The sequence below is a fragment of the Temnothorax nylanderi genome, unplaced genomic scaffold, assembly GCF_030848795.1.
Source record: "Temnothorax nylanderi isolate EJ_2023f unplaced genomic scaffold, tnyl_v1.0 TNYL_tig0512_pilon, whole genome shotgun sequence".
NCBI classification, from domain to species: Eukaryota; Metazoa; Arthropoda; class Insecta; order Hymenoptera; family Formicidae; genus Temnothorax; species Temnothorax nylanderi.
The window spans coordinates 19,299-46,707 of NW_027249574.1; the positions used below are offsets into that span (position 1 = coordinate 19,299).

A 27,409-nucleotide genomic window follows, 5' to 3' on the forward strand; every position below is an offset into this window, starting at 1 on the left:
CTCGTGTCCCATTCTGGCCGTTTTTCGAGCAATGTATGGTTTAAATTGATCAGTTGTTGTCGGTAGCGATGCCCATTGACAGTTTCGCCCGGTTTCAGCAGCTCATAGTACACGATTCCTTTCTGGTCTCACCAAAGCGCTCCTTGTTCTCAGTGTCGAAATCGCCACTTCTGAAGCGTTTAAACCAATCTTCACAGGTAGTTTTCGATGGTGCATGTTCGCCGTAGGCCTCCTCAAGCAAACGACGTGCTTCAGCTGCATTTTTTTTCAAGTTAAAGCAGAAAAGCAAAGCTTCCCGCAAATGCTGTTTATTTGGCACAAAACTCGACATCTCCGTTGTTAGAAAAAATATTTTTGCGTTGCGATATGTGTTTATATAACGACTGGTTATTGTTAACAGATGTCCAAGCTATAACTTCAGACAACTTCAGACATGTAAGTCGAGTACATGTGTTATTGGTGCCATCTATGTGTGAAACCCGGAAACTTAGTTGCGCACCTAGTATATGTACATATATGTATATATCTATATATTGAAGTAAATTATGTGATACATTGATCTTATATCCAAATGAATCCGGTAAAGCTAATACGTTAATATAATTATGTGAATTCATTGTATTTACATATTAAGTTATTAAGTAAGAACTGAGTTTTATAGTTTAATAAAAAAAATTCATTAATATAATGGACAGATCATAAATCCTTCTTCGATATTTCGATACATTGGTTCAATGAATTCGGTAATTAAACCAATGTACAAATTTTATTAATTTATCAAGAGACACGGTAGTGTCTCGCGCCAAGTACACGCGGAGCGAGACCGACCGTGACTCTTTTACGCGACGCGACGGGTTGCGAGTACTCGAGATGTTGAGATCTCGATAACGAGTGAACGGATCAAGTTCAAAGTAGGCTTGATCGATAGCTTGGGGTCGACTTGGGGGGGTATCTCTTATAATATTTTCCGCTACGTGCCCTACGAGCGGAGATATTGCGACGCAAAGTCCAAATGTGAAAATTTTATATTAAGATACTTTCTACGTCGACGCTCTCAATTCAATATATGACATATATATATATCAGAGAATGTAACTTTCACTTTTTCGACACTGGCGGCTGGCGGTGCTAGTATCGCCAGTTTCGATATGTATCGATATGTACACATATGCATACGTGTGTGTACTACGCGCAGTGCAGACAGTGCGTTCAGTTCAGTGCGCTGTCACAGTCAGTTAACCTAACACGGTAGTGTCTCGCGTCAAGTACGCGCGGAGCGATACTGACCGTGACTCCCCAGATAACAATGCCTGATGATCAGATTTCATCACGTCATGATCTGATATTGATCGAAATGTGATGTATGTCTTGTGATCATATTGTGATGATACACATCATGAGTACAAGTTAACATGTATATGAGGAAATATATGAGCTCAGATATTGACGTTACTTAGCCAACTCATGATAATCACATGCTGACCCTGGTGGAAATAATTTTACAACAATTACCGCGAGCGCTAGTACCACACGCTGCCGCGACGCGGCTATACCACGCGTCACTTTCTCGTAATCAAAAACCATCACGCGCTAGTATAAGAGGCGAGCTTGTGAGAAGCCTAATTACAATGTTCTTTGCTGCAGATCAGCTTAAGTGATATCTCTGGTATCACATAGTGCAGAGGTCTGCGAAGCAATTTTTGATAAATTGTTGGTAACGTCTTACTTATTTATTTACATGTTTTTAAATAATTTTATTAAGTATGAAATATTTAAAATTGTTGTCATTTCTTGAGCTTTATATGCACACAATATGCAGTATTTCATTGAACATTTATGTGTTCATTATGTCACTATTTTGTAAACTTTTATAAATTTCATAACATGTCTGCATTCTGAGCAACATATGAGCCCGCATCTGTGTCTATTCTTGCCATCATGTTTTTAATAAACGTGAGTACAATATGTACTCAGAACGAACACATTTTGCTATCTGGGTCTTTACGCGACGCGACGATTAATATTTTTTTTGATTCAAGGTAATTGTTTTATTTACATGTAATTATCCTATTATTATACGACGCGAAGCGAGACCGCACCGTGACTCTTTTATTACGCGACTAAAGCCCCTTGCACAATGCCAGGCAACAGGCAATAAGAACAGGGAATAGAAATCAGAAATCATGTATAAATGCAGAATAAACAGTGACACAGGCAATAGACACAGAGTTTTCGTCACGTTGGAAATTCTGTGCCTATTGCCTGTTGCCAACCAATCATAGCATTCGAATTTTTTAGGTTGTAATTAACGATTTTTTTGTTATTTCCAGTTCCTATTGCCTGTTGCCTGGCATTGTGCAAGGGGCTTAAGTGCATGTGACAGGAATTATAATAGTTTACGTTTACGTGAGTATTACTTCTGTAGTAACTTATGGCGTTTTCGATTTGCTACTTGACCCGACTCGGGTCGCATCAATGGACGTGGAATACATACACAGATATGTATGTATTCCACGTCAATGATGCTAGAGTCCTGTATACATGATGCGACCCGAGTCGGTTTGAGTTGCAAATCGAAAACGCCATTATACGAACGATATCATCGTAGTTACTATAAAATCTCCCGTTTATGTGGAGGAATTATCGTATCGTTCGTAAGTTACTACAGAATTAAGTAACGCTCGCGTAAACGTAGTATAGGTTAGATTACCGATTTCTTACAAATTTTTTACATAAAACGCGAGATTCACTTATCTTTCTAGCAAGCGACACAAGTCAACACAGGTATCGTTTTGTCTTTGTTACTCATTGCCAAAAAAGAAAGATAGAACGACGTTTGTGTCGGCTTGTGTCACTTGCTGGAAAGCTCCCTATGTATGCAAGTTTAACGCCTATTGAGTTAATATGAAATAATTTTCCTAAATGTAAAAATAACACGATGTTATATGTGCGGTTTGGCGTGAATATATATGTATATATATGTGTGATTTGTGCCCAGTGCTCTGAATGTTATGTGATTTTTGCCCAGTGTTTTATGCTTTGATAGAAGGAACGTGAAAAAGAGCAGGAAAAGGAAAGAACGCTAGCGGCGAAGCAGACAGAAAAGAACAAACAGAAGAGACAGATTCAAGCTTTGTCTTTTAATCTGGACGAAGACGAAGATTAAGCTGAGATGTCTTCTGACGAAGACATTGCCGAAAAATCCCCGCAGTCAGAAAATGTGCAATCTGATGGCTCCGCGATTAAGAAGATTAAGAAAAATCCAGATGTAAATACAAGTTTCTTGCCAGATAGGGAAATGGAGGAGGAGGAGGAAAATAAACTTAAGGAAGAATTGAGGCAAGAATGGGCTAGAAAGCAGAACGCATTGAAGGAAGAAGAAATTGAGATCACATTCAGTTATTAGGATGGATCTGGCCATCGTCGGAGTGTTATAATGAAGAAAGGTAAATGTCTTAGTGATTTAGAGAATTTTTAAGTTATTAAAATACTCCAGTGTCACTTTTGGAGTAACATTGGCGTGATATATAATGTTCTATCTGCATAAATTAAATTTTCACATACAGGTAATTCTATCTATCAGCTTCTTCAGAGATGTTTAGAAGTTCTGAGGCGTGAATTCAGCGAGCTTAAAACAGTAATGGCAGATCAGTTAATGTATGTCAAAAGAAGGATCTTTCTTATATTACCGCACCATTATACGTTTTAAGATTTTATTGTAACTAAGGTAAAGATACTAAATGATAAAACTTATGAAGCAATATCACAATGTTAGCATGTTATTTTAATGTATGTAATATTGCGATTAGGCACGAGGAAAAAGCGAACCTCTGTTCACATTTGACGTTCACGATGATATTCGTGTTATGCACGATGCTTCTGTCGAAACCGAGGAATCACATGCCGGAAAAATTTTACTTAGGTATTTATCATTAAAAGAATACTTTGTATAATTCTCTTTTATGTTATTTCTCATTAGATCATGGTACGAGAGGAACAAACACATTTTTCCAGCGAGTAGATGGGATCCTTTTGATCCAACAAAAAGTTATGACAAGTATACAGTGTCGGATAAAAATAGGAAGAAAGATAAAATCTGATAAACTTAGATTCAACGAATTGTCCAATTTCGTTTAAAGGATTCAGATTCTGTTCGGAACGCCGAACCTTAGCCTCGCGCGCCTGACGAATGCGCGCCCGGCCACCCCGCGCTTATCAGCTGCCGCGACCCGCCGCGGCGCGTCGCCGGCTCACCCGCATTTACTCGTACTTAAAGTACGGCCACGCGGCTTCATAAGGCGGGCCGCGCAAGGACCGTCATTCGATTTCGAATCCTTTCGCTGTCCTCCACGTGTGGTGTCGAGGAAGCGTTGAGTGGATCAAGTCAAATCAATTTGCGTCGAGTGAGACATCCTCTCCTCCGCTTAACCGCAATCAAGCGTCGAGCGACTTATCCTCCGCTTTATTGCACCCATCACTATCACGGTGGAGCCCACGGCTCCTGCCGAACCGGACGCCCCCTCAGGGCCCGGTGCTATACCAGTGGAGGCGCCAACCGGCTCCACCCCCACCACCAAGAAGAGACGGTGCAGGACGAGGACGCGTAGCCAACGACGGAGGAAGCCCCTCCTCAGCCAGCCAGCGCCGCAGGAGCGGCGTGAGAAGAGGCCCGGGCCCGGAGAGAGATCAGAGATAGGCCAGCCAGTGGCGCAGGAGCGGCACAAGAAAAGGCCAGAGCCCTCCACGGGCCAGACGCTACTTCCGTGGAAGCTAATTCCAATTGAGCTCCCTGAGGTGCGCCGCACCAGGCCTGCCGGATACACACTCGCCAAGCGAGATTGCCGCATCTCGCTACCGCCGGCCCTCCATTTAATTCGAGTGCGAGAAACTCGTACCACGGCCTGCCAGACAGTGTGCAGGCGGGCTTTACTGGCTCCGTGGTCACCTATCGAGCCTCCGGAGCAGCCAACCGATAAGCCGCCCGTCACACCGGGGTCGAAGCTGGACCTCAACAACAACGAAGAGCCCTCCAAGCCCTCCCGTGTGAATAAAGCCGTCCAGAGACTTAAATTCGAACAGTGCACTAAGCACGTGTATTTTTTGATCAGGCGCCTTCAAGGCGCCGCCTGAGAGAATGCAAACATGATGTACTCATAGAAATCACAGAATATATTGTTAATTGTTACCTAAACCTGTCTCACTGAATCAAATGCCTGCCCGATCCTATTGCGACTCCGCTGTATCGAACATTTTGGTCCTTCGAGCCGGATACTGAGTATCTGGCATTTGCAGTCACGGATTTCGTATCCACTGTTCGACAGTCGCAATAGAATCCCGGAGCGAGAAATAGAAACGGAGACAGGATGAGCATGGACGCAGAAAATCTCTTACTGAGTCAGCACGACATCCAGGGCCGCATCTCACGTGCCCACGAAAACATGAGGAAGGCGGGGGCGGCCAAGATAACCGCTGGAATCGTGGAGGCTCGACTATCGACATTGGAAGCAAATTGGACAAAGTTTGATAGGAATCACGAGACTCTCATGAGCACACATCGGAAGTTGCTAGCCAACCACGAATACGTTACCTCGGATTTCTACTCGCTGACGGAAGACAGGTATCTCGTTCAGAAGGCGGCATTCCTCGACATGATGGCCGGCCTCCACCGCGCGGCTGCGGAGCAAGCGGGACCCGCGGCCACCAAGCCTGCGGAGGGCACGATGCGCAAAACGCTGCCGCGCATTCAGCTCCCGCAGTTCTCCGGCGCTTACGAAGATTGGCCGGCATTCAGGGACTTGTTCCACTCCATGGTGGATAAGGACTCGTCGTTGGAAAATGTGGAACGACTCCATTATCTTAAAACATGCCTAAAGGGGGAAGCAAGCCTGCTCCTCCGCAACTTGCCAACCACGGCCGAGAGCTACCCTCGGGCGTGGGAAATACTCAAGGAGCACTACGCAAACACACGATTGCTTGTGCGCTCTTGCTTCACTGCCTTCACTTCACTGCCGAAGATGAAGGGGGAATCAGTGAACGACTTGCGGAAGGTATTCCATGGGATGCTACATGCTATGGGCTCCCTGGAATGCATCGGACGTCCGGTCACGAGCTGCAGTGACCTGTTCGTCCATCTCATCGTCGAGTTGCTCGACACCCACTCGCGGCGCGAGTGGGAAACTGCTGTTAGTGGAACCACGGATCCACCATCGCTCGACGCGCTGAAAGGCTTTTTGGAGCGTCGAGTGCGCACTTTGGAGGCGCTTCATCCCGACAGGGGCGAGCCAACCCCCGCTTCGAAAGGGGACTCACAGAGCACGCTGCCCCGCTCTGTGCGGTCTCACGCGGCGGGCCAGAAGCCCAAGGATGCCGACAAATGTGCGCTTTGCCGAGGGGAACATTACATCCTCTACTGCGAGGAGTTCCGCCGCAAATCACCGGTCCAGAAAAAGGAATTTGCGGAACAAAACGCCCTGTGCCTCAACTGCTACGGGAGGCATGCACTGGACAAGTGCGCTTCCAACCGAAACTGCGCTGCCTGCCAAGAGCGGCACCACAGCACAATGCACGACGCGTGCTCCGTAACCGCGACCAACGCTGTCGCAACTGCTACCTCGCTCCACGTCCGCCTAGCCGACACCCACCACAAGGTATTGTTGGCCACCGCCAAGGTCGACATCCGGAGTTCGCACGACGACCGGATGGCGGTGCGCGCCCTCGTGGATCCGGGCTCTGAGGTATCCCTCGTGACGGAGGCCCTCACTCACCGATTGCGACTCTCGTGCTCCCCCGCTGCCACCAACATCCTCGGGGTCGGCGGAGAACGGGCGGGAACAGCCCGCGGACGTGTCCGCCTGACGATCAAGTCACGGATAACCAACGCTACTATCGTTGTGTCGGCGCTCGTGGTCCCGCGACTAGCGGCTCACGCCACCCACGACGGAGCCGCCATCCCGAAATGGCCCCATTTGGAAGGACTCCCTCTCGCTGACTCGGACCCTCAATCCGCAGGAGCGGTCGAACTACTACTAGGCGCAGACGTATACGCCTCCATCATCGAGGAAGGATTACGAAAAGGGGGCCCGGGGACTCCAATAGCCCAGAACACGACGCTGGGCTGGCTAGTGTCTGGCTTGGCGGGCGGCGCCGAGCGGAATCCCGCCGCGACGGCGCGTCACGGCCCGACCGACGAGAAGCTTCCGGCGGTCACTCACAAGACCTTGAAGCTGAAAAAACCTGAGCATCCTCCTCCACCACTGACTATGGAAGAGTTCACGCGCAAGGACATGCCCCGTCGCACACACGTGCGCCACGGCGGGCGGAACGCGAGCCGACTGCCTCCACAAACAACTCCTCCCGACCTCTCAAGGTACAGAGGCATGGACCATCGAGCCTCGCACAAGTTCAAGTGCCGAGGCAAGGCCAACCCAGACTTGCAAGAAGAGCACTCCACATTCTCCAAGAAGACGTCGCAGGGGAGCATACAACTTACCCAAGCGACAGTGCGCCAAAGGCACGGGACTCCACTAGGACGAGCCCTCGCGCAACCACACACCAATCGAGATGCGACATGTGTGCGATGGCGGGCGGCATCCTCGCCGCCTCCATCATCCCACGAGTCACCTCACCCGATGGAAGCAGCATCCGCAGCGAGGCGACTCCACCAGGCCCCTGGCCCGAATCACCGAGGTGCATCGAGACGAAGACGGGCAGGTGCGGATTGTGACAGCACGAACGGCCACCACGACCCTCACCCGACCAGTAGCCAAAATCATCCCGCTTCCACGGACGGGCGACCAGAACCAAGGAACATCGTCCTAGGACCAGACGAGGCGGGCGGTATGTTCGGAACGCCGAACCTTAGCCTCGCGCGCCTGACGAATGCGCGCCCGGCCACCCCGCGCTTATCAGCTGCCGCGACCCGCCGCGGCGCGTCGCCGGCTCACCCGCATTTACTCGTACTTAAAGTACGGCCACGCGGCTTCATAAGGCGGGCCGCGCAAGGACCGTCATTCGATTTCGAATCCTTTCGCTGTCCTCCACGTGTGGTGTCGAGGAAGCGTTGAGTGGATCAAGTCAAATCAATTTGCGTCGAGTGAGACATCCTCTCCTCCGCTTAACCGCAATCAAGCGTCGAGCGACTTATCCTCCGCTTTATTGCACCCATCACTATCACGGTGGAGCCCACGGCTCCTGCCGAACCGGACGCCCCCTCAGGGCCCGGTGCTATACCAGTGGAGGCGCCAACCGGCTCCACCCCCACCACCAAGAAGAGACGGTGCAGGACGAGGACGCGTAGCCAACGACGGAGGAAGCCCCTCCTCAGCCAGCCAGCGCCGCAGGAGCGGCGTGAGAAGAGGCCCGGGCCCGGAGAGAGATCAGAGATAGGCCAGCCAGTGGCGCAGGAGCGGCACAAGAAAAGGCCAGAGCCCTCCACGGGCCAGACGCTACTTCCGTGGAAGCTAATTCCAATTGAGCTCCCCGAGGTGCGCCGCACCAGGCCTGCCGGATACACACTCGCCAAGCGAGATTGCCGCATCTCGCGACCGCCGGCCCTCCATTTAATTCGAGTGCGAGAAACTCGTACCACGGCCTGCCAGACAGTGTGCAGGCGGGCTTTACTGGCTCCGTGGTCACCTATCGAGCCTCCGGAGCAGCCAACCGATAAGCCGCCCGTCACACCGGGGTCGAAGCTGGACCTCAACAACAACGAAGAGCCCTCCAAGCCCTCCCGTGTGAATAAAGCCGTCCAGAGACTTAAATTCGAACAGTGCACTAAGCACGTGTATTTTTTGATCAGGCGCCTTCAAGGCGCCGCCTGAGAGAATGCAAACATAATGTACTCATAGAAATCACAGAATATATTGTTAATTGTTACCTAAACCTGTCTCACTGACTTAAATGCCTGCCCGATCCTATTGCGACTCCGCTGTATCGAACAGATTCAAAGGACTGTAATTTAGTAGAGCTACATAATCGAGTAAATGAATTAAATATTATCACATAACTAAATGAATTAAAATCACAGTCCTTAAAAATACAATGTAGCTACATATATATATAGCTACATTGTATTTTTTATATTATATATATTGTTACGTCCTGCAGACTCCACGATTTCCCTTTTTCGCGGGAATTCTTGTGCGGCTAAGAGTGGCCCTTAAAATTAGGATACACAAACCGAGCACGGACGGTTGTCGATCGGGGAGTGAGTTTAGATCTCCTCACATTCCTTTTTTTATGATCAAATGAAACCAACCCTCCAGATTACGAATTGGTGACAGACGGGGCGTATGGTGATCAGATTCTCAGCAACCTTATCGGGCCCATAACTATAAACCCGGCGACACGACGCGTAAAAGGGGCCTTAATTCCAGACAGGGGTTGATGGGGATCTGTACTGTATCGTGCGACTAGCTCAGATTTCCCGCGCAATGTTCCGACAAACAGAAACGAGATCTAAAACGTGCTTTTGGAAATCTTGTAAGAGCACGTGGCGGAAGTTTCTGTTTGCACTTAGCAATAAAACTGCAATAAAACTGCACTTGAGATTGGAGGCATATGCGTCGTCTGTCGGTAATTCGAGCAGGGTCGCGAGATAAATAAGGGACCCTAATAAAAGAGAAATCGGCGATAGTCGAAAAACAGATGAGTCACTGGAGGAAACGATAAGTTGCACCCCCAGCAAGACAGTGGGGGCCTTACGAGGGGACTCACCAATGAACACCCGGAAAAATCGACAACCGTCTCTAGCTTTCTAGGATAGGCGAAAACTTAAGAACCCAGCTCTTGGGTGAAGACCATCCCACCCAATAAGAAATCCCTTAAACAATAATTAGAAACATTCCGCCAACCAGAAGTTCCCTAAACGAAAATCAGACACATCCCACACGAAATTCATCCCTTCCATCCCTTTAACTTTCCTATATAAACCCCGACATTGGAGCACTCAGTATCATTTATTTTTCTTCATCTTCACCTCCTGAACTTCGGTCTCTCCGAACCCTACAGGCAGACTTCCAAGTTGAGTTGTGCGCGTTGAAATTACGAGTGTTCGCTGAGAGCCCGAGGATCATCGGTTCCGGCTATTTCTACTCCCAATCCAACCAGCATCAAGTAGTAAGTCGTATATACACTTCATTTATTTATCCCCATTTTTTCGTGTGTCCGGAAGTTCTCTCGGTTAAACAGTAATCCCTCTAATCCTCCAATCACCTTTTCTATATTACTTCTGAGTTAGCTGATTTATCGGCGGGCTCGGAGTAATCTCTATTATATTACTTCTGAGTTAGCTGATTTATCGGCGGGCTCGGAGTAATCTCTATTATATTACTTCTGAGTTAGCTGATTTATCGGCGGGCTCGGAGTAATCTTTATTCCTATTTTACTTCTGAGTTAGCTGATTTATCGGCGGGCTCGGAGTAATTTCTTTTTCTATATTACTCCTGAGTTAGCTGATTTATCGGCGGGCTCGGAGTAATCTTTATTCCTATTTTACTTCTGAGTTAGCTGATTTATCGGCGGGCTCGGAGTAATTTCTTTTTCTATATTACTCCTGAGTTAGCTGATTTATCGGCGGGCTCGGAGTAATCTCTTTTCCATTTACTGCTGGGAGCCTCAGCAGACTCTCTCTCTCTCTTTAATTCCAATCCTCCAAAATCGAGTCGACTTGCCGCGATTGACGGTTTTTGACAATTAACAAGCTATTAACTTGTAGTGGAATCCCGCGGTCCCCCCCTTAAGAAATCTCGAAGGGCCGTAAAACACGAGCGTGATCGTCGGAAGCAGCAAGAGCGAAGGAGATTAGAAAACGAACAAGCTAAACCCGGTCCTTCGCGTGTCGCCAGTCCACCGCCTCCACCAACCTTCTCGGAGCAACCCTGTTCCTCTCAGCAGAGTCGCCCCGTCGTACCACCTCGCCCTATTATTCTACCTTCACGGCCTTTCCCCGCACTTTCTCGCCCTGTTTGTCGGGTGGCCCCATTCCGCGTGGTCCCCGTCAACCGCGATCCCGCCACCTTGCTCGAACCTCCCGATTCCCCCTCCTCTTTCCGAAGTCCGTCTCCGACCTCCTCGACCGCTTCGACTCTTGATCTCGAGGAACTGACCCGTCCTGAGGTGGTTACTCTTGACTAGAGGTATACCACAAAATCTTTTATCTTCCTTGTCTTAACTTACACGTATAATCAGCTTTCCCCGACGCATAGCTTATAATTATTTGTTAAATCCTGTCTCTCCGTCTTCACCCTCCGATCATCTCTTTATATCTTAAATTTAGACTCAAATACACCTACACACCGCACACATATTTAATTAAATTCATGTAAACTCTATTCTACGATTAATTGTAATAATAGCGGGCAGGATGTGCATTGAATAGGTTTCCCCTTCAAAAATCCTGCCCGATCACCTCCGCACTAGTGTAACACCCGCGATGAATACACCTTACACAAACACTTTCACTTTAAAATATTTCAATTCTCCGTTTAAGTTGCCTATGCCTTACTAAACTGTAATATCGATAGTTTGTTCAAATTATATTTAGAATAAATGTTTTTTTTATGTTAACTGTGAGTTCCCACCTCATTTTATTTGTAACTTAAGATTCACCCATTACTCATCCCCCACCTCTCGAGATCGCACAGGGTCCGATCCTAAGTTAAAGGGATTAAATTTCCTGACTTAAAACAAGACCGACGATCGCACCGCTCTAGGAGGGCGTCCTACCGTCCCTACGGACGTCGACCCTTCCTGAGCCAGTGAAAAGTGCGTTCCGCTCGCGCCACGCGCCTCAGAGCGTACCTGCAAGCGACATTTGTGAGTATCTGGTTGCGTCCTCCCTTACCTCTATCCCTCTGGTTAGCCTTTTCTTCGCTTCCCAGTTTTTCTTATCCTAATCCAGGGGTTGGACGTAACAGAACTTAAAAATTGGGGGCTCGTCCGGGATTTTTGTGTGATTTTTTCGAGAGTGGTGATGAGTACGAGGTCTAAATCAGATAAAGCTGAAGTTGAAGATCTTTATAAGCAAGCCCTAGAGAATCAAGGCAAAATTAAACTTAGCTCTACACCATATACTTCCACTCCCTTTCCTAACATTAAATCCGCACCTAGACAACTTTTCACCCCAAACGTTGGCGAGACTGCGGAGGGCAAATCAAATATAACCGACGCGTCCGATTTCACCCTTTGCGTTTCTGACGATTCCTGGGATAAAACAATACTACCTGCACCGCAAGATCAGTGTCACGTTTCCGACGATCCCTCGAATAAAAAATTACCACCTGCACTGCAAGATCAGTGTCACGTTTCCGACGATCCCTCGAATAAAAAATTACTTCCTGCACGACAAGATCAGTATAACTCTTTTATAACCATCGCAGAAACAATGGCCCACGCTAACCCTTTCGCCACATTGAAATACGCGGTAGAGGCCGTTCCCTTCTTTGACGGAAAAAATATTCCGTTAACATATTTTATCGAGGGATGCGAGGAAGCGAAGGCTATGCTGCCCGTTGAGGCAGAATCTCAATTCACTAAAATAATCAGAACCCGAATTATAGGCGAAGCTCGTCGTACCATACAAGATCAAGATTTCGATACGGTAGCCTCGTTAACAAAATATTTAGAACAAGTCTATGGCGCTGCTAAAAATATTTATCAATTACAAGGAGAGTTAGGTTGCATCTATCAAAAAATAGAGGAAGATGTAGTAACTTACGCGAATCGGGTCAAATTGTTGGGAAAACAGATACTAGAAGCACATAAAAATTCAGGACATGCTGCCGCTCCCGGTCAAAATATTAAAGCCTCGTTAGAAAGGGACATGTGTAAATGTTTCATTAGAGGGTTGAAACCGGAAATTGAACAAAGAGTGACAAGAAATTTGGATGTCCAAGCCACTGTGGCCGACGCATTGAGAATAGAAAAAGAGCTGTACGAAATGACAGATTTACGACAGGGTCAAGGTAATCTTGCAGGCAAAACATCGAACACTAATCGTTTGCGGGAAACCTGCCAGATCTGTTATAAAGAAGGACATTCAGCCTCTAACTGTAGGAAATTAACTCAGCCTTCGCCGCAACCTCATAATAAAATTGATCTTGGAACCGAAATTCTCATATGTCAGATATGTAAAAAACGCGGGCATAGCGCCGACAAATGTCGCCTCCGCGACCCTCAGGCCCGACGATCCGTCAATGTAATTCAAGAAAGTCATGTCACTTGTCAATTGTGTTCAAAATCCGGTCACAATGCTAAATCTTGTAGAATAAATACTATTAACAATCAGAGTAAACCGACCGTAATTTGTCAATGGTGTGATAAACCAGGGCATTCAGCTAATAATTGCTGGAAGAAACAGAATGAACAACTTAATACAGAAAGCAAACCAAAAATCGTTTGTCTTTGCAATAATCTCGGGCACATTGCGAGAAATTGCCGAACTAAAACAGAGTCGAATGCAACAGTCAAAAATTCATTGTTCTGTCGTTATTGCAAGGGAGAAGGGCATCTCCTCGAAAATTGCGAATTACGCATTGCGAGCAATAATCGCAGGCAAGCAATTATTAATCAGGGAAACTCCAGTGGCCCCTCGAAGTCGGGTGTGCAGCAGGGGTCCGAACGGATCTCACACCCATCAACATCTCAGAAAACTCAATAGACAAAAAATCAATAGAGATACGACCCGTAACCGTAAATCTCGATAAACACCGTCGCGTGCCGACTATTCAGATAGATTTCGGTAAACCAATTTCACACGTTACCCTTATGCTGGATACCGGTTCCGGCCCGAATTTAATTAAAGAAAAATTTTTATCAAATAACAATACAGTCAATCACAATAAACTTTTGCAATTAAGCGGTATAAATGAATACCCCGTTTATACCCTCGGAGAGGTTATTTTACCACTTTTTGAAAAGCCAGTAACTTTTAACGTAGTGTCAGATGATTTGCCGATTCCACAAGCCGGTCTATTAGGCAACGACTTTTTTCAGCAAACTTCCTCAAACATAGACTACGCGACGGGACACTTAAACGTATCAGGAATTAGTATACCTTTCCTCTCACCGGAAACTATTACAGCTTTTCCGCGGTCAGAATCTCTATTTTATATAAGAGTGGAAAATCCAGAAATAAAAATAGGATATCTACCAAAATTAAAAATAACCCACGGGATTTATCTAGGAGATACCATAGTAGAAAACAATTCCGGAAAGGCATATTTAAAAGTTATAAGTACTTTGGACAAAGAAGTGGAAGTTCAAGTACCAACCCTGCGTCTTAAACCATTAAACGAATTATTTGACAATCCTGAGTCAAATTTGGAGACGCATAATAACCGAGAAGAAATTGCGATTACGCAAATTAATCCTCGACACTTAGTGGATAATCAAGTTCATTGTAAAATAATTGACGGAACAAATGAAGAAGAAACAAAAGATGACATCAATAATGAAAATAAAAATAATTATGCAAGTTCGAATAATGAAGACGGGATTATAAATGGAAATAAAATTATGAGAGAAGGTATGAAATCAGATAAAACTCTTAATCTAGATATTCAGGAGGAAGGTTTCCAAATCTTTCCCGAAATGCTAGAATCCAAATCCTTGGAGGAGGAAGTAACCAAATCCCTCATGAATTATTAAACGATTCCAAGAATCCTGGAGGGGGAAGTAACCAAACCCCTCCTGAATTATTAAATAAATCTAAAAATCCTGGAGGGGGAAGTTACCAAACCTCTCCTGAAAAGTTAAATAATTCCAAAATCTCTGGAGGGGGAAGTTACCAAACCTCTCCGGAAGATTTAAACAATCCTAGAATTGCAGAGGCAAGTTTCCAGGCTCCTCTAGAATATTCTACTCCCGTCGATTGCGAGGAGGGAAGTAACCAAACCTCACTACGTAATACGACAGAATTTTGTTTAAGAGAGCCAAAAATAGAGAGCTTCTTAAATCCAGAGAAAAAAATAATATTTCCAAGGGTTGGAATACCCATAAAAAGTGCAGATGTTAATAAAAATAATACCTCTCATGTTACTATTGGAGAACTCATGAGAAGAGTAAAATCATATAATCCCAATATGGAGAAAATTTATGAAATTAACAGGAAAAGTAAACCGTCTTCAAAAACTTTGGCATGCGCACATGCTCGATTCCATGAAATAATGGAAAATTTCAGATTCAAACGTAAATCAAAACAACATCACCTAACAACAGAAGCACCAATTAATGATGTTATTTCACGCGAATGTTTTGTATCATCCGGAGAACTTAAGAAAGATAGGCTTACGGAGATTACGAAATTGCTACGACTAGAACACTTAAATAATGAAGAAAAGAAAAGTGTTATGAAACTTATAAGTAATAGTCAAGATCGATTCCACCTTCCCGGAGAAAAATTAACAGCCACTCATGTATTGCGACATCAAATACCAACAACGGATGATCGACCAATAAATACTCGACAATATAGATTTCCACAAGTCCACAAGGAGGAAATAAATAAACAGGTAAAGGAACTGCTCGAGGCAGGGATCATAAAACCTTCTCAGTCACCATACAATACGCCTATTTGGATAGTGCCGAAAAAGGAAGACTCAAAAGGAAACAAACGTTGGAGAGTAGTATTAGATTTCCGAGGCGTGAATGAAAAAACCATGGGCGATGCCTACCCATTACCGAACATTGTCAAAATTATCGACAATTTACCAGTTAGGCAATTCAAAATATTTTACCGTATGTGATCTCGCCTCTGGGTTTCACCAAATAAAAATGGATCCCACAGATAGCCATAAAACCGCATTTACGACTCCTAATGGTCATTATGAATTCGAAAAAATGCCTTTTGGGTTAAAGAATGCTCCCGCTACCTTCCAACGACTAATGGATCTAATATTAACAGGGATAGAAGGTGTATTTATCTATATGGATGATATTATTATTTCCGCTCCTACATTAGAAGAACACGAAAGAAGGTACAATTTAGTAATGGAACGACTTCGCCAAGCTAATCTAAAATTACAGCCCGATAAATGCGAATTTTTAAAAACCGAGGTAACATACTTAGGACACATAATAAGTAGCGATGGAATTAAACCCGATCCAAAAAAAGTGGAAGCCGTAAGACAATTCCCTAGGCCAAAAACACCGAAAAATATTAAACAATTTCTTGGATTAGCAGGATATTACAGAAGATTTATACCAAATTTTTCCAAATTAGCTAAACCTTTAACAAATTTATTAAAAAACGATACGCCTTTTAACTGGACATCTGTTCAAGAAGAATCTTTCGAAATGTTGAAACAGAAATTATGCGAAGAACCGTCTTGCAATATCCTGACTTTTCGAAACCTTTCATTTTAACTACCGACGCTTCCGGAACTGCCGTAGGGGGCATATTATCGCAAGGAGAAATAAACAAAGATCGGCCAATAGCATACGCGTCGCGAACTTTAACCGACAACGAATTAAAATACGACACTTATGAAAAGGAAGCTTTAGCGATAATATATTGCGTCAAACATTTCCGACCATATCTATACGGGCGAAAATTTACATTAGTCACAGATCATAAGCCTTTACTTTGGTTTAAAAATGCCCAAGATGCAAACATGAGAATTCTCCGCTGGAGATTGAAATTAGCAGAATATGATTATGATGTAGAATACAAGGCAGGAAAAACTAATGTTAACGCCGACGCTTTGTCAAGAAATCCGGTAAATTTCGAAGAAGCAGACTGCAACATAATTAATCATAAAAAACTTTTAAATCCGAATGATCCCAGAGATGCAGAAACAATTGCTAAAATGTTAGAAGAATCTGATGAGGAGGAGGACGAGGATTTCGATCTATACCTTTCAGATGACGAAAAAATGGAAGATTTACCACCTAACGATAACCCACCTGATAGAAACAAAGATTCTATACCTTTTACGCAGGAAGAACTGCGTGAGCTACCGAAATCGGAAATTGTAGAAAAAGCATTAGTCCACGACCCTCCTAATTATAATAGAATACAAACTCGAAGCCAGACAGCGAAAAATATGCATAATCAGCAAGAAAGATCACAGGATCAGGGAAATGAAATTGAGGAGATAGAAGATAGAAACGACCCGCCAGACAAAGAAAGTGGCCCATATAATGAAATAGACGATAAGGAAGACGAATCTAGCGAATCTGACGTCCCTGCTAATGAAAATAAAAACCCACGGATAAAACCTACCATTATTGATAATCAAATACTCAAAGGCAATATAATAGAAACTCGTGATTTACTATTTTTACGTAAAGACAATGTGGCATACTTTGTCGACACTAATGGGAAACCATTAGATTCTGGATCACAAAAGCTATTCGAACGAAACGAGATCCCACGTTTAAGCCCGCTTACCCTAGGTGAAGCAAAGGCTGTAAAGTATAAAAAATACTACCACATAGCACTACCCATCAGTGAAGGACAACGGGAAGGCCCAACAATGACCTTAACGCAGATTACCACAGTTATAAAAAACTTACAAGACGTAGCCGACAGACTAAAATTAGAAACACTCAGCATCGCAAAAACAGATATTGTTAACAATGTACCATGGAATAATATAAAATCTGTTTTACAATTAAATTTTACTAACTCAACAACCAAATTAATCATATGTAATGGATTGATTAAATACCCTCCTAGAGATCTCCGTTCTATTATAATCGGTGAAATGCACTGTTCGCCTACCGGAGGACACCGAGGCGTTACAAAGACATATCATAGAATTAAGCATAAATATTATTGGAAAAATTTAAAAGCCGACGTTCAACAATATATACAGCAATGCTTACAATGTCAATTGAAAAAATTAGTGCGAGTAAAGACTAAACAACCTATGATAATTACTGACACACCAGGATCTTCTTTCGATAAAGTAGCGATGGATATCGTAGGACCCCTGTCCAAAACCGAAAGAGGCAACGAATATATTTTAACCTTACAAGATCAATTAACTAAATTTTGCATGGGAGTACCCCTACCAGATCAAACTTCCGAAACAATAGCGGAAGCCTTCGTGGACAGATTTATTTGTGTATTAGGGGCACCTAAAGCAATATTAACCGACCAAGGAAGAAATTTTATTAGCGATTTAATGAAAAAGATTGCTAAAATATTCAGAATTCGCAAATTTCGTACAACTGCCTTTCACCCTCAATCAAACGGATCGTTAGAAAGATCACATCATGCATTAGAAGAATATCTTAAACAATATGCAAATGAGCAAAAGCAGTGGGATAGATGGATTAGTCTTGCAATGTTTAATTATAACACCAGCATACAGCATACGAAGCAACAAAACACACCCCGTACGAATTAGTTTTCGGTAAAATAGCAAGAATTCCATGGAACGAACCTCTGGCTCCAGAAGACAAATTAGGAAATTACAACGAATATTTAATAAGTCTCGTCACGCAACTTCACACTATACAAACGAACGCTCGTGAAAACGTCGTCGAAGCTAAATTCAAATCCAAGAGACACTACGACAAAAAAATTAATCCTCGAACCTTTAAACCTGGAGACCACGTGTTTCTGCTAAAAGGGCCTAAGCCAGGAAAATTTGGAGATCAATATACTGGACCTCATGAAATCTAAGAAATACTGAATAAAAACAACGTGAAAATCAGAATCAAGAAAAATAGCCGAGTTGTACACCCCAACCGATTGCGAATTTTTTATATCAAACCAAATAAATAAATAAACAGATACAATATACTATAAAGACAACTCAATAAATTTCAGATGGATCCCCGGATTAAAGGAATAACCGCAATATTAATAATAACCATATGGATACGCCAAACTTACGGAATAATAGGATATGATTGTACTTCCCCAACTACCAATTTAACAACCTTATCATTAATAAACGTTGAAGAATGCGATATTCCACTACCAAAGGTCAATTCTAGCCAAGTCTTCATACAATTATTGCAGCTCAACGAATTCGAATCTGTAAAAGTGATACAATGCAAGGTAGAAATCGATCGTACGATCCGGAAATGTGGAATGTTTTCTCATAATTCGGACGTTCTAAATGGAAAATATGCATATATACACGAAGTGACCAGGGAGGCCTGCATACGAATGCATTATTATGGAACTCTCGAATTTAAAGGAACATACATAGTAGCACTAAAATCTAACCAGACCACCAGTCGCCCGGCGATCCTAACTGGCGTTGTGGACGCCGACGGAAAATGTTCTGGAGGATCCTATTCAGACCTTTACGGAACGTGGACAAATGTTTTCGTACAGGCAACTGTCACAATCACCCTGCAAGATTACTTTGCTAACGTTAAACTAAGCACTAACCGTATACAACTTAGATCAGGAGTGGCCTGTGATTTTAGTACCGCCAGATGCACCGACATAGAAGGAGGAAATACCTTTTGGGAGCCCATACCTAATGACTCCTGTAAATTCACTTCATATAGCACCTTATATAGAGGTTACGCGGAAAAGGTAATCGATAACGTAAACGAGCACTCTCAAACCGCTTATACTGTGAATGCCGACGATACAGTCTTTGCTTTAACCAGCACCGGGAAAGACTTAACGTGTGGATATTCGCTCATTCGAACTGAACACCCAAAATTAGTAATTTGGGAAACCTCACCTGAAACGGACATCGCTAAACGAACCGGCCGTGTAGAAAATCTCGACCTTTTTACTTATATGAATTCGAAATTCGTTTATGTAGAAAAGCACATCCGTAACCAGATTAATCAACTGTACAGGAACATCTTACTACAACAATGTAACCTTGAGTTAAAAATGTTGCAAAACGCAATAGCTACACAATCTCCCGACATCTTCGCCTATCATTTTATGAAGGGACCTGGATATATGGCCCTTCTAGCAGGCGAAGTAATCCACATAATAAAATGCGTTCCAGTCGAGGTAAAATTAGTCCACACCCAAGAATGCTACGAGCAACTCCCAGTAATGTTTAATAACAAGACCTCCTTCCTAACGCCTCAAACGCACGTACTACTACGGCAAGGAACACAAATTAATTGTAATTCTTTCGCACCTCCTATGTATCTTTTGGGAGACTCTTGGTATAAAATTACGCCAAGGCCAATAGAAACACTAGCACCTACGGTCATAAAACCCATGACCAAAACTACCTGGAAGTACACTAGCCCTGGAGCACTCGCTACCAGCGGCATATACACACAAAAGGATCTGGAAGATCTAAAGGATCACATAATGTTTCCCGCTGAGAGACCCGCTGTCCTTAACACCGTAGCAAGAGGAGTAATGGGAGAATCAACCGTGCTGAGTGGAGGATCGTTCGCCAACCTAATCGACGAGGCTTCAATCGAAAAAATTGCACTCTCAGCCTGGGAAAATTTCTGGAGCAAATTTTTAATCTTTGGCAATATTAGCGCTGGCCTGCTTGGAATATATCTTTTTATAAGAGCCATTAAATTAATATTAGATACACTTGTGCATGGATATGCTCTTCATACAGTATATGGGTGGTCGATATATCTAATAGGAGCAATATGGGACTCGTTAACTCACCTTTTATTACATCTGGGACAGGCAAGGCCTAAAACTAAAAATGCCAATGCTCCGAAAGACGATCCGGAACAAGGAGCGTCAGCTAGCGCACCACTCCATGATCTTGAATGGCAGGCAAATGTCCAGCCTGTCGGGTCAACAAACGGAAAATCGGAACACGCCTATCCTTCCCTACCTTTGAAAGAGAGTACCTATACTTTCAAACTCAAAGGGTAAAAAAAAAATAAAAAAAATAAAAAAAAGGGGGGGCACAAAGGGAAAAGGGACGAATTGCATGACACCTCATTATCTATCATTAACGCCCTGCCCCTATAATCGCATGCTGCGACATGCAGATAATCTAACAACGAATTCTTGTAGCCGAAGCCATGGAAATCAAATGCATCAACACTAGCTTGTTGACCCGCGACCCGCTCAAGGCGAAGGTCATCCGGGTGGACTCCCCCACCTTCCTATGGGTCCATCTGGAGAATTCGCGTGAGGACCTCGACGAGCTTGTCGAGGACCTAACACGGAGAATGATGCGTAGGAGTGAGTTCCTCCATCTCCCGCCAGACGAAATTGTGCCCGAAACGGAGGTCGCTGTTCGTGAGGGAAGACGGTGGCAGAGGGGCCTCGTGCTCCGAGTTGAAAAAGGGAACCGGGTTACGGTTGCCCTCAGAGATTGGGGCCGCGCTGTCCAGCGGCCCATGTTCGAGATTTACACCCTCGAGGATCGCTTTCGCGAGCTAGAGTGGCAGGCCATCCCCTGTGGACTAGCCCACCTCCGACCACTCGAAGGAAGGCTGCGATGGTCCCGTAGGTCCATCGCCTTAACGAAACACCTAGTCGAAAAAAGAGAGGGATGGATCAAGATCCGGCTGCCGGTCAAGGACGAGGCCGCCATCATCGACTTCCGAGCGAAGCCCGAGCACGAAGACGAGACGCCAGAACTGGCGCAATTGCTCGTGCAAATGGGATGTGCCCAGCACAGCGAATTCGAAGAGGTGGTGGCCATCCCTGGGATTATCCCCTACATTTATTTATAAAAACAAAACAAAAAAAAATCCCAACGAGCAAGCTAGAGCGAGTCTATTGTAACCTTTTCTTTTCTCTTGGTGTTTACCTTTTCTAAGCCGTAATTATTTCTTTATTATTAATTTTGCGCTCGCTCTAGCGAATAATTTTAGGCCCTTAATTTTACGTTCTCTCCTTATTATAAATTTTGCGTTTTATTTTTCCTTTTTTCTTTTCTCTTTCCTTTTATAATTATTTCTTTATTATTGGTTTTACGCTCGCTCTAGCGAATAATTTTAACTTTAATTACAGTTTTAATTCCGTAAATCATAATAAGTTTTATTTTATCCTTTCCTTGCCATATGTTTTACATTCACTTTTTAATTCCTATCTAAGTCTAAACCTATGATCTGTAATAAGTTTATATTTTACGCTTATAATAGCCTGTTTGCGAAATATATGTATCAATCATTAAATTTTTTTTTTCTCTTTTCTTACCTTTATAATCTATATAAATTAAGCTTTATTTCTTAAATTCTAGATGAGTATAATTACATGCGTCGATAGCAAAAAAAAAAATATATATATATATATATATATATAATATATATTTACTGTAAAAGAAAGACGAAGGAATTAAGGAAGGGGTTTTGGAGGTCGCCTATTTCTTTCCTCTTTCTAAAAACCAAGGGATGCACACAAATACGAACCCTAGCTTAATCTTAATTCCACAAGTCGTAATAGTTTTTTTTTCTCTCCTTTCTTTTCTTTTATTACCATGTGTTGACGTTTACTTTTATAATTCTTATTTCATAATTCCAACCCTATAATTTGTAATAAAATTTTATTTTATAATAACCTTATGTACTCATAATTGTATCTTAGACGATAAACAAGTTTTGCGCCTAATTTCGACATATACGAATTAATCTTTTATTTTCCTTGCCATTTATAATCTAGATTAAGCTTCACTATGTTCCCTTCTTCTTAAGATTTTAAATAAATATAATTGCGTAGGTAGTTTCGAAAAATAGCGTGAGGATGCTTTCCTTCCTAAATTAATAACAACAGAAAGAAAAAGGGGTACACTAATAAAATATAAATACAAGTAGCATAAAAATAGCCACCTGATTGTCAAATAAGTACGAGGTCCCAGCATATTCCCTTCCATGAATTATCTAATGCGAGAAAAGAAAAAAAAACTCGCGAATTAAAAAAAAATATATATATATATATATATTTTGTGTCAATTATCAATGGCACCCCGATGAGTTATTCCGTTTGGGAATCTCATTTATCTTATCATAACCTGCCACCATTGCTATGCAAAACGGCTGCTGAACAAATTCAGCTAGCCCTTGTCATCCTCAGCGACCTAATCCGTAAGGATACCACGCCCGCAGACGAGTACATAGCAATCCAGCTAATGGCAAGTGTTAAACCGGCGATATGCCACAAATACATTAAAGGTTGTAGGCAAGCTGGAAAAGCATACAAAAAACAAGGAGTTTTGGGCTGCCGCACGGGTCAGTTGAAAAACTGCCACAAAAAAAAAAAGACGCCTCGGGACGAATGACAGCCACGTGGACAACCCGCTCTAGTTAATAATGGCAGAATTATTGCCCCATTAAAGAAAGGAAAGACAGCCTCACATAAACCGAAATCTTGCGCGTTGCGAATAACGTTAAGATATTATCAAAATAAGTAGAAAAATATATATATGTATACATTAAAATATTCCTCTTGCGTTTGAATGTGCATTACCATTCTAAAATCTTTGATCTAACAATCTAATACATACACATACGGGCAACAGCATAAACCAGAAGGACGAAAGAATAAAGGACGAATTTTATGGATGTCGCCTTTTCTTTCCTCCTTCTCTAAACAGAAACCAAAAAGCTCGCGAAAAACGGAAATCGTCTCTCAATCAATTAGTCTGCAAATGTTGTATTATACACCCCAACATTTGTCTAAGGCGGGAGGTGTTACGTCCTGCAGACTCCACGATTTCCCTTTTTCGCGGGAATTCTTGTGCGGCTAAGAGTGGCCCTTAAGATTAGGATACACAAACCGAGCACGTACGGTTGTCGATCGGGGAGTGAGTTTAGATCTCCTCACATTCCTTTTTTTATGATCAAATGAAACCAACCCTCCAGATTACGAATTGGTGACAGACGGGGCGTATGGTGATCAGATTCTCAGCAACCTTATCGGGCCCATAACTATAAACCCGGCGACACGACGCGTAAAAGGGGCCTTAATTCCAGACAGGGGTTGATGGGGATCTGTACTGTATCGTGCGACTAGCTCAGATTTCCCGCGCAATGTTCCGACAAACAGAAACGAGATCTAAAACGTGCTTTTGGAAATCTTGTAAGAGCACGTGGCGGAAGTTTCTGTTTGCACTTAGCAATAAAACTGCAATAAAACTGCACTTGAGATTGGAGGCATATGCGTCGTCTGTCGGTAATTCGAGCAGGGTCGCGAGATAAATAAGGGACCCTAATAAAAGAGAAATCGGCGATAGTCGAAAAACAGATGAGTCACTGGAGGAAACGATAAGTTGCACCCCCAGCAAGACAGTGGGGGCCTTACGAGGGGACTCACCAATGAACACCCGGAAAAATCGACAACCGTCTCTAGCTTTCTAGGATAGGCGAAAACTTAAGAACCCAGCTCTTGGGTGAAGACCATCCCACCCAATAAGAAATCCCTTAAACAATAATTAGAAACATTCCGCCAACCAGAAGTTCCCTAAACGAAAATCAGACACATCCCACACGAAATTCATCCCTTCCATCCCTTTAACTTTCCTATATAAACCCCGACATTGGAGCACTCAGTATCATTTATTTTTCTTCATCTTCACCTCCTGAACTTCGGTCTCTCCGAACCCTACAGGCAGACTTCCAAGTTGAGTTGTGCGCGTTGAAATTACGAGTGTTCGCTGAGAGCCCGAGGATCATCGGTTCCGGCTATTTCTACTCCCAATCCAACCAGCATCAAGTAGTAAGTCGTATATACACTTCATTTATTTATCCCCATTTTTTCGTGTGTCCGGAAGTTCTCTCGGTTAAACAGTAATCCCTCTAATCCTCCAATCACCTTTTCTATATTACTTCTGAGTTAGCTGATTTATCGGCGGGCTCGGAGTAATCTCTATTATATTACTTCTGAGTTAGCTGATTTATCGGCGGGCTCGGAGTAATCTCTATTATATTACTTCTGAGTTAGCTGATTTATCGGCGGGCTCGGAGTAATCTTTATTCCTATTTTACTTCTGAGTTAGCTGATTTATCGGCGGGCTCGGAGTAATTTCTTTTTCTATATTACTCCTGAGTTAGCTGATTTATCGGCGGGCTCGGAGTAATCTTTATTCCTATTTTACTTCTGAGTTAGCTGATTTATCGGCGGGCTCGGAGTAATCTCTTTTCTATTTACTGCTGGGAGCCTCAGCAGACTCTCTCTCTCTTTAATTCCAATCCTCCAAAATCGAGTCGACTTGCCGCGATTGACGGTTTTTGACAATTAACAAGCTATTAACTTGTAGTGGAATCCCGCGGTCCCCCCCTTAAGAAATCTCGAAGGGCCGTAAAACACGAGCGTGATCGTCGGAAGCAGCAAGAGCGAAGGAGATTAGAAAACGAACAAGCTAAACCCGGTCCTTCGCGTGTCGCCAGTCCACCGCCTCCACCAACCTTCTCGGAGCAACCCTGTTCCTCTCAGCAGAGTCGCCCCGTCGTACCACCTCGCCCTATTATTCTACCTTCACGGCCTTTCCCCGCACTTTCTCGCCCTGTTTGTCGGGTGGCCCCATTCCGCGTGGTCCCCGTCAACCGCGATCCCGCCACCTTGCTCGAACCTCCCGATTCCCCCTCCTCTTCCCGAAGTCCGTCTCCGACCTCCTCGACCGCTTCGACTCTTGATCTCGAGGAACTGACCCGTCCTGAGGTGGTTACTCTTGACTAGAGGTATACCACAAAATCTTTTATCTTCCTTGTCTTAACTTACACGTATAATCAGCTTTCCCCGACGCATAGCTTATAATTATTTGTTAAATCCTGTCTCTCCGTCTTCACCCTCCGATCATCTCTTTATATCTTAAATTTAGACTCAAATACACCTACACACCGCACACATATTTAATTAAATTCATGTAAACTCTATTCTACGATTAATTGTAATAATAGCGGGCAGGATGTGCATTGAATAGGTTTCCCCTTCAAAAATCCTGCCCGATCACCTCCGCACTAGTGTAACACCCGCGATGAATACACCTTACACAAACACTTTCACTTTAAAATATTTCAATTCTCCGTTTAAGTTGCCTATGCCTTACTAAACTGTAATATCGATAGTTTGTTCAAATTATATTTAGAATAAATGTTTTTTTTATGTTAACTGTGAGTTCCCACCTCATTTTATTTGTAACTTAAGATTCACCCATTACTCATCCCCCACCTCTCGAGATCGCACAGGGTCCGATCCTAAGTTAAAGGGATTAAATTTCCTGACTTAAAACAGGACCGACGATCGCACCGCTCTAGGAAGGCGTCCTACCGTCCCTACGGACGTCGACCCTTCCTGAGCCAGTGAAAAGTGCGTTCCGCTCGCGCCACGCGCCTCAGAGCGTACCTGCGAGCGACATTTGTGAGTATCTGGTTGCGTCCTCCCTTACCCCTATCCCTCTGGTTAGCCTTTCCTTCGCTTCCCAGTTTTTCTTATCCTAATCCAGGGGTTGGACGTAACAATATATATATATATATATATTACAATCTGTTGTATAATGAATCAATTGTACGATGAAACAAAGTTATTTATCTGGTTATTAATATTTACAGTCCTTTGAATCTGAATCCTTTAAACGAAATTGGACAATTCGTTGAATCTAAGTTTGTCAGATTTTATCTTTCTTCCTATTTTTATCCGACACTGTATACTTGTCGTAACTTTTTGTTGGATCAAAAGGTTCCCATCTACTCTCTGGAAAAATGTGTTTGTTCCTCTGGTACCATGATCTAATAAGAAAAAATAAAAAAATAACATAAAAGAGAATTATACAAAGTATTCTTTTAATGATAAATACCTAACTAAAACTTTTCCGGCATGTAATTCTTCGATTTCGACAGAAGCATCGTGCATAACACGAATATCATCGTGAACCTCAAATGTGAACAGAGGCCCGCTCTTTCCTCGTGCTTATAGATATCCATTAACAGGTGGTACTTATGGTCGGCAGTCCAGACTCCGGAAAATCGCATTTTGCAAAGAATTATCTGAAGGAATACGGATACGTCAACAGAGACACTTTAGGCAGCTGGCAGAAGTGCATTGCCGCAGTCCAACAATACTTGAATCAAAGAAAAAGTATAGTTATAGACAATACCAATCCCGATCCAGCTTCGAGAAAGAGATACAGGTAGCCAAAAAGCGCAATGTCTCGGTCAGATGTTTCGTCATGACGACAAGTATAGAACACGCGAAACATAATAATAAGGTAATCGGAAATTAACATTAACCGTCATCGTGTGAAAGAATCGTATGAAGTGATGTTTCCGAAAATTCTAATCGATTTTTATTATATTACAGTTTCGCGAGTTGACTGATCCAAGCCACATTCCAATCAACGAGATTATTATCAACTCCTACGTGTAAGTAGATTTTAGATATATACATCTCTACTCAAAATTATTTATCTTTGGATATGTAATTATAATTAACAAAAGTTTCGCTCGACAAGCAATAGCTAAATAATATCAAACGGCCAATTTCGAGCTAATACCAGATGTTAGAAAAAAATATTTAATACATTCAATAATCGTATACAGACTTGTTTACGTT

General features: G+C 43.4%; 1 protein-coding gene and 1 long non-coding RNA gene across 2 annotated transcripts; both read left to right on the forward strand.

The window, feature by feature from the left end:
• The first annotated feature begins 3,312 nt into the window (after positions 1 to 3,312).
• Positions 3,313 to 26,931, forward strand: LOC139783534 (uncharacterized). Its single transcript, XR_011721309.1, has 3 exons — positions 3,313 to 3,446; positions 3,567 to 3,727; positions 26,788 to 26,931. It is a non-coding gene; the product is annotated as an uncharacterized lncRNA (long non-coding RNA).
• LOC139783535 (uncharacterized) lies at positions 18,586 to 23,483 on the forward strand. The gene has a single exon (XM_071722707.1). It carries the CDS (start codon positions 18,779 to 18,781, stop codon positions 20,783 to 20,785), a length of 2,007 nt encoding a protein of 668 aa, XP_071578808.1. The 5' UTR covers positions 18,586 to 18,778; the 3' UTR covers positions 20,786 to 23,483.
• Positions 26,932 to 27,409: the final 478 nt, after the last annotated feature.

Coding starts and splice junctions, on each gene's coding strand:
- LOC139783535 (XM_071722707.1), top strand. CDS start 18,779: ATGGATCCCCGGATTAAAGGAATAACCGCAATATTAATAATAACCATA.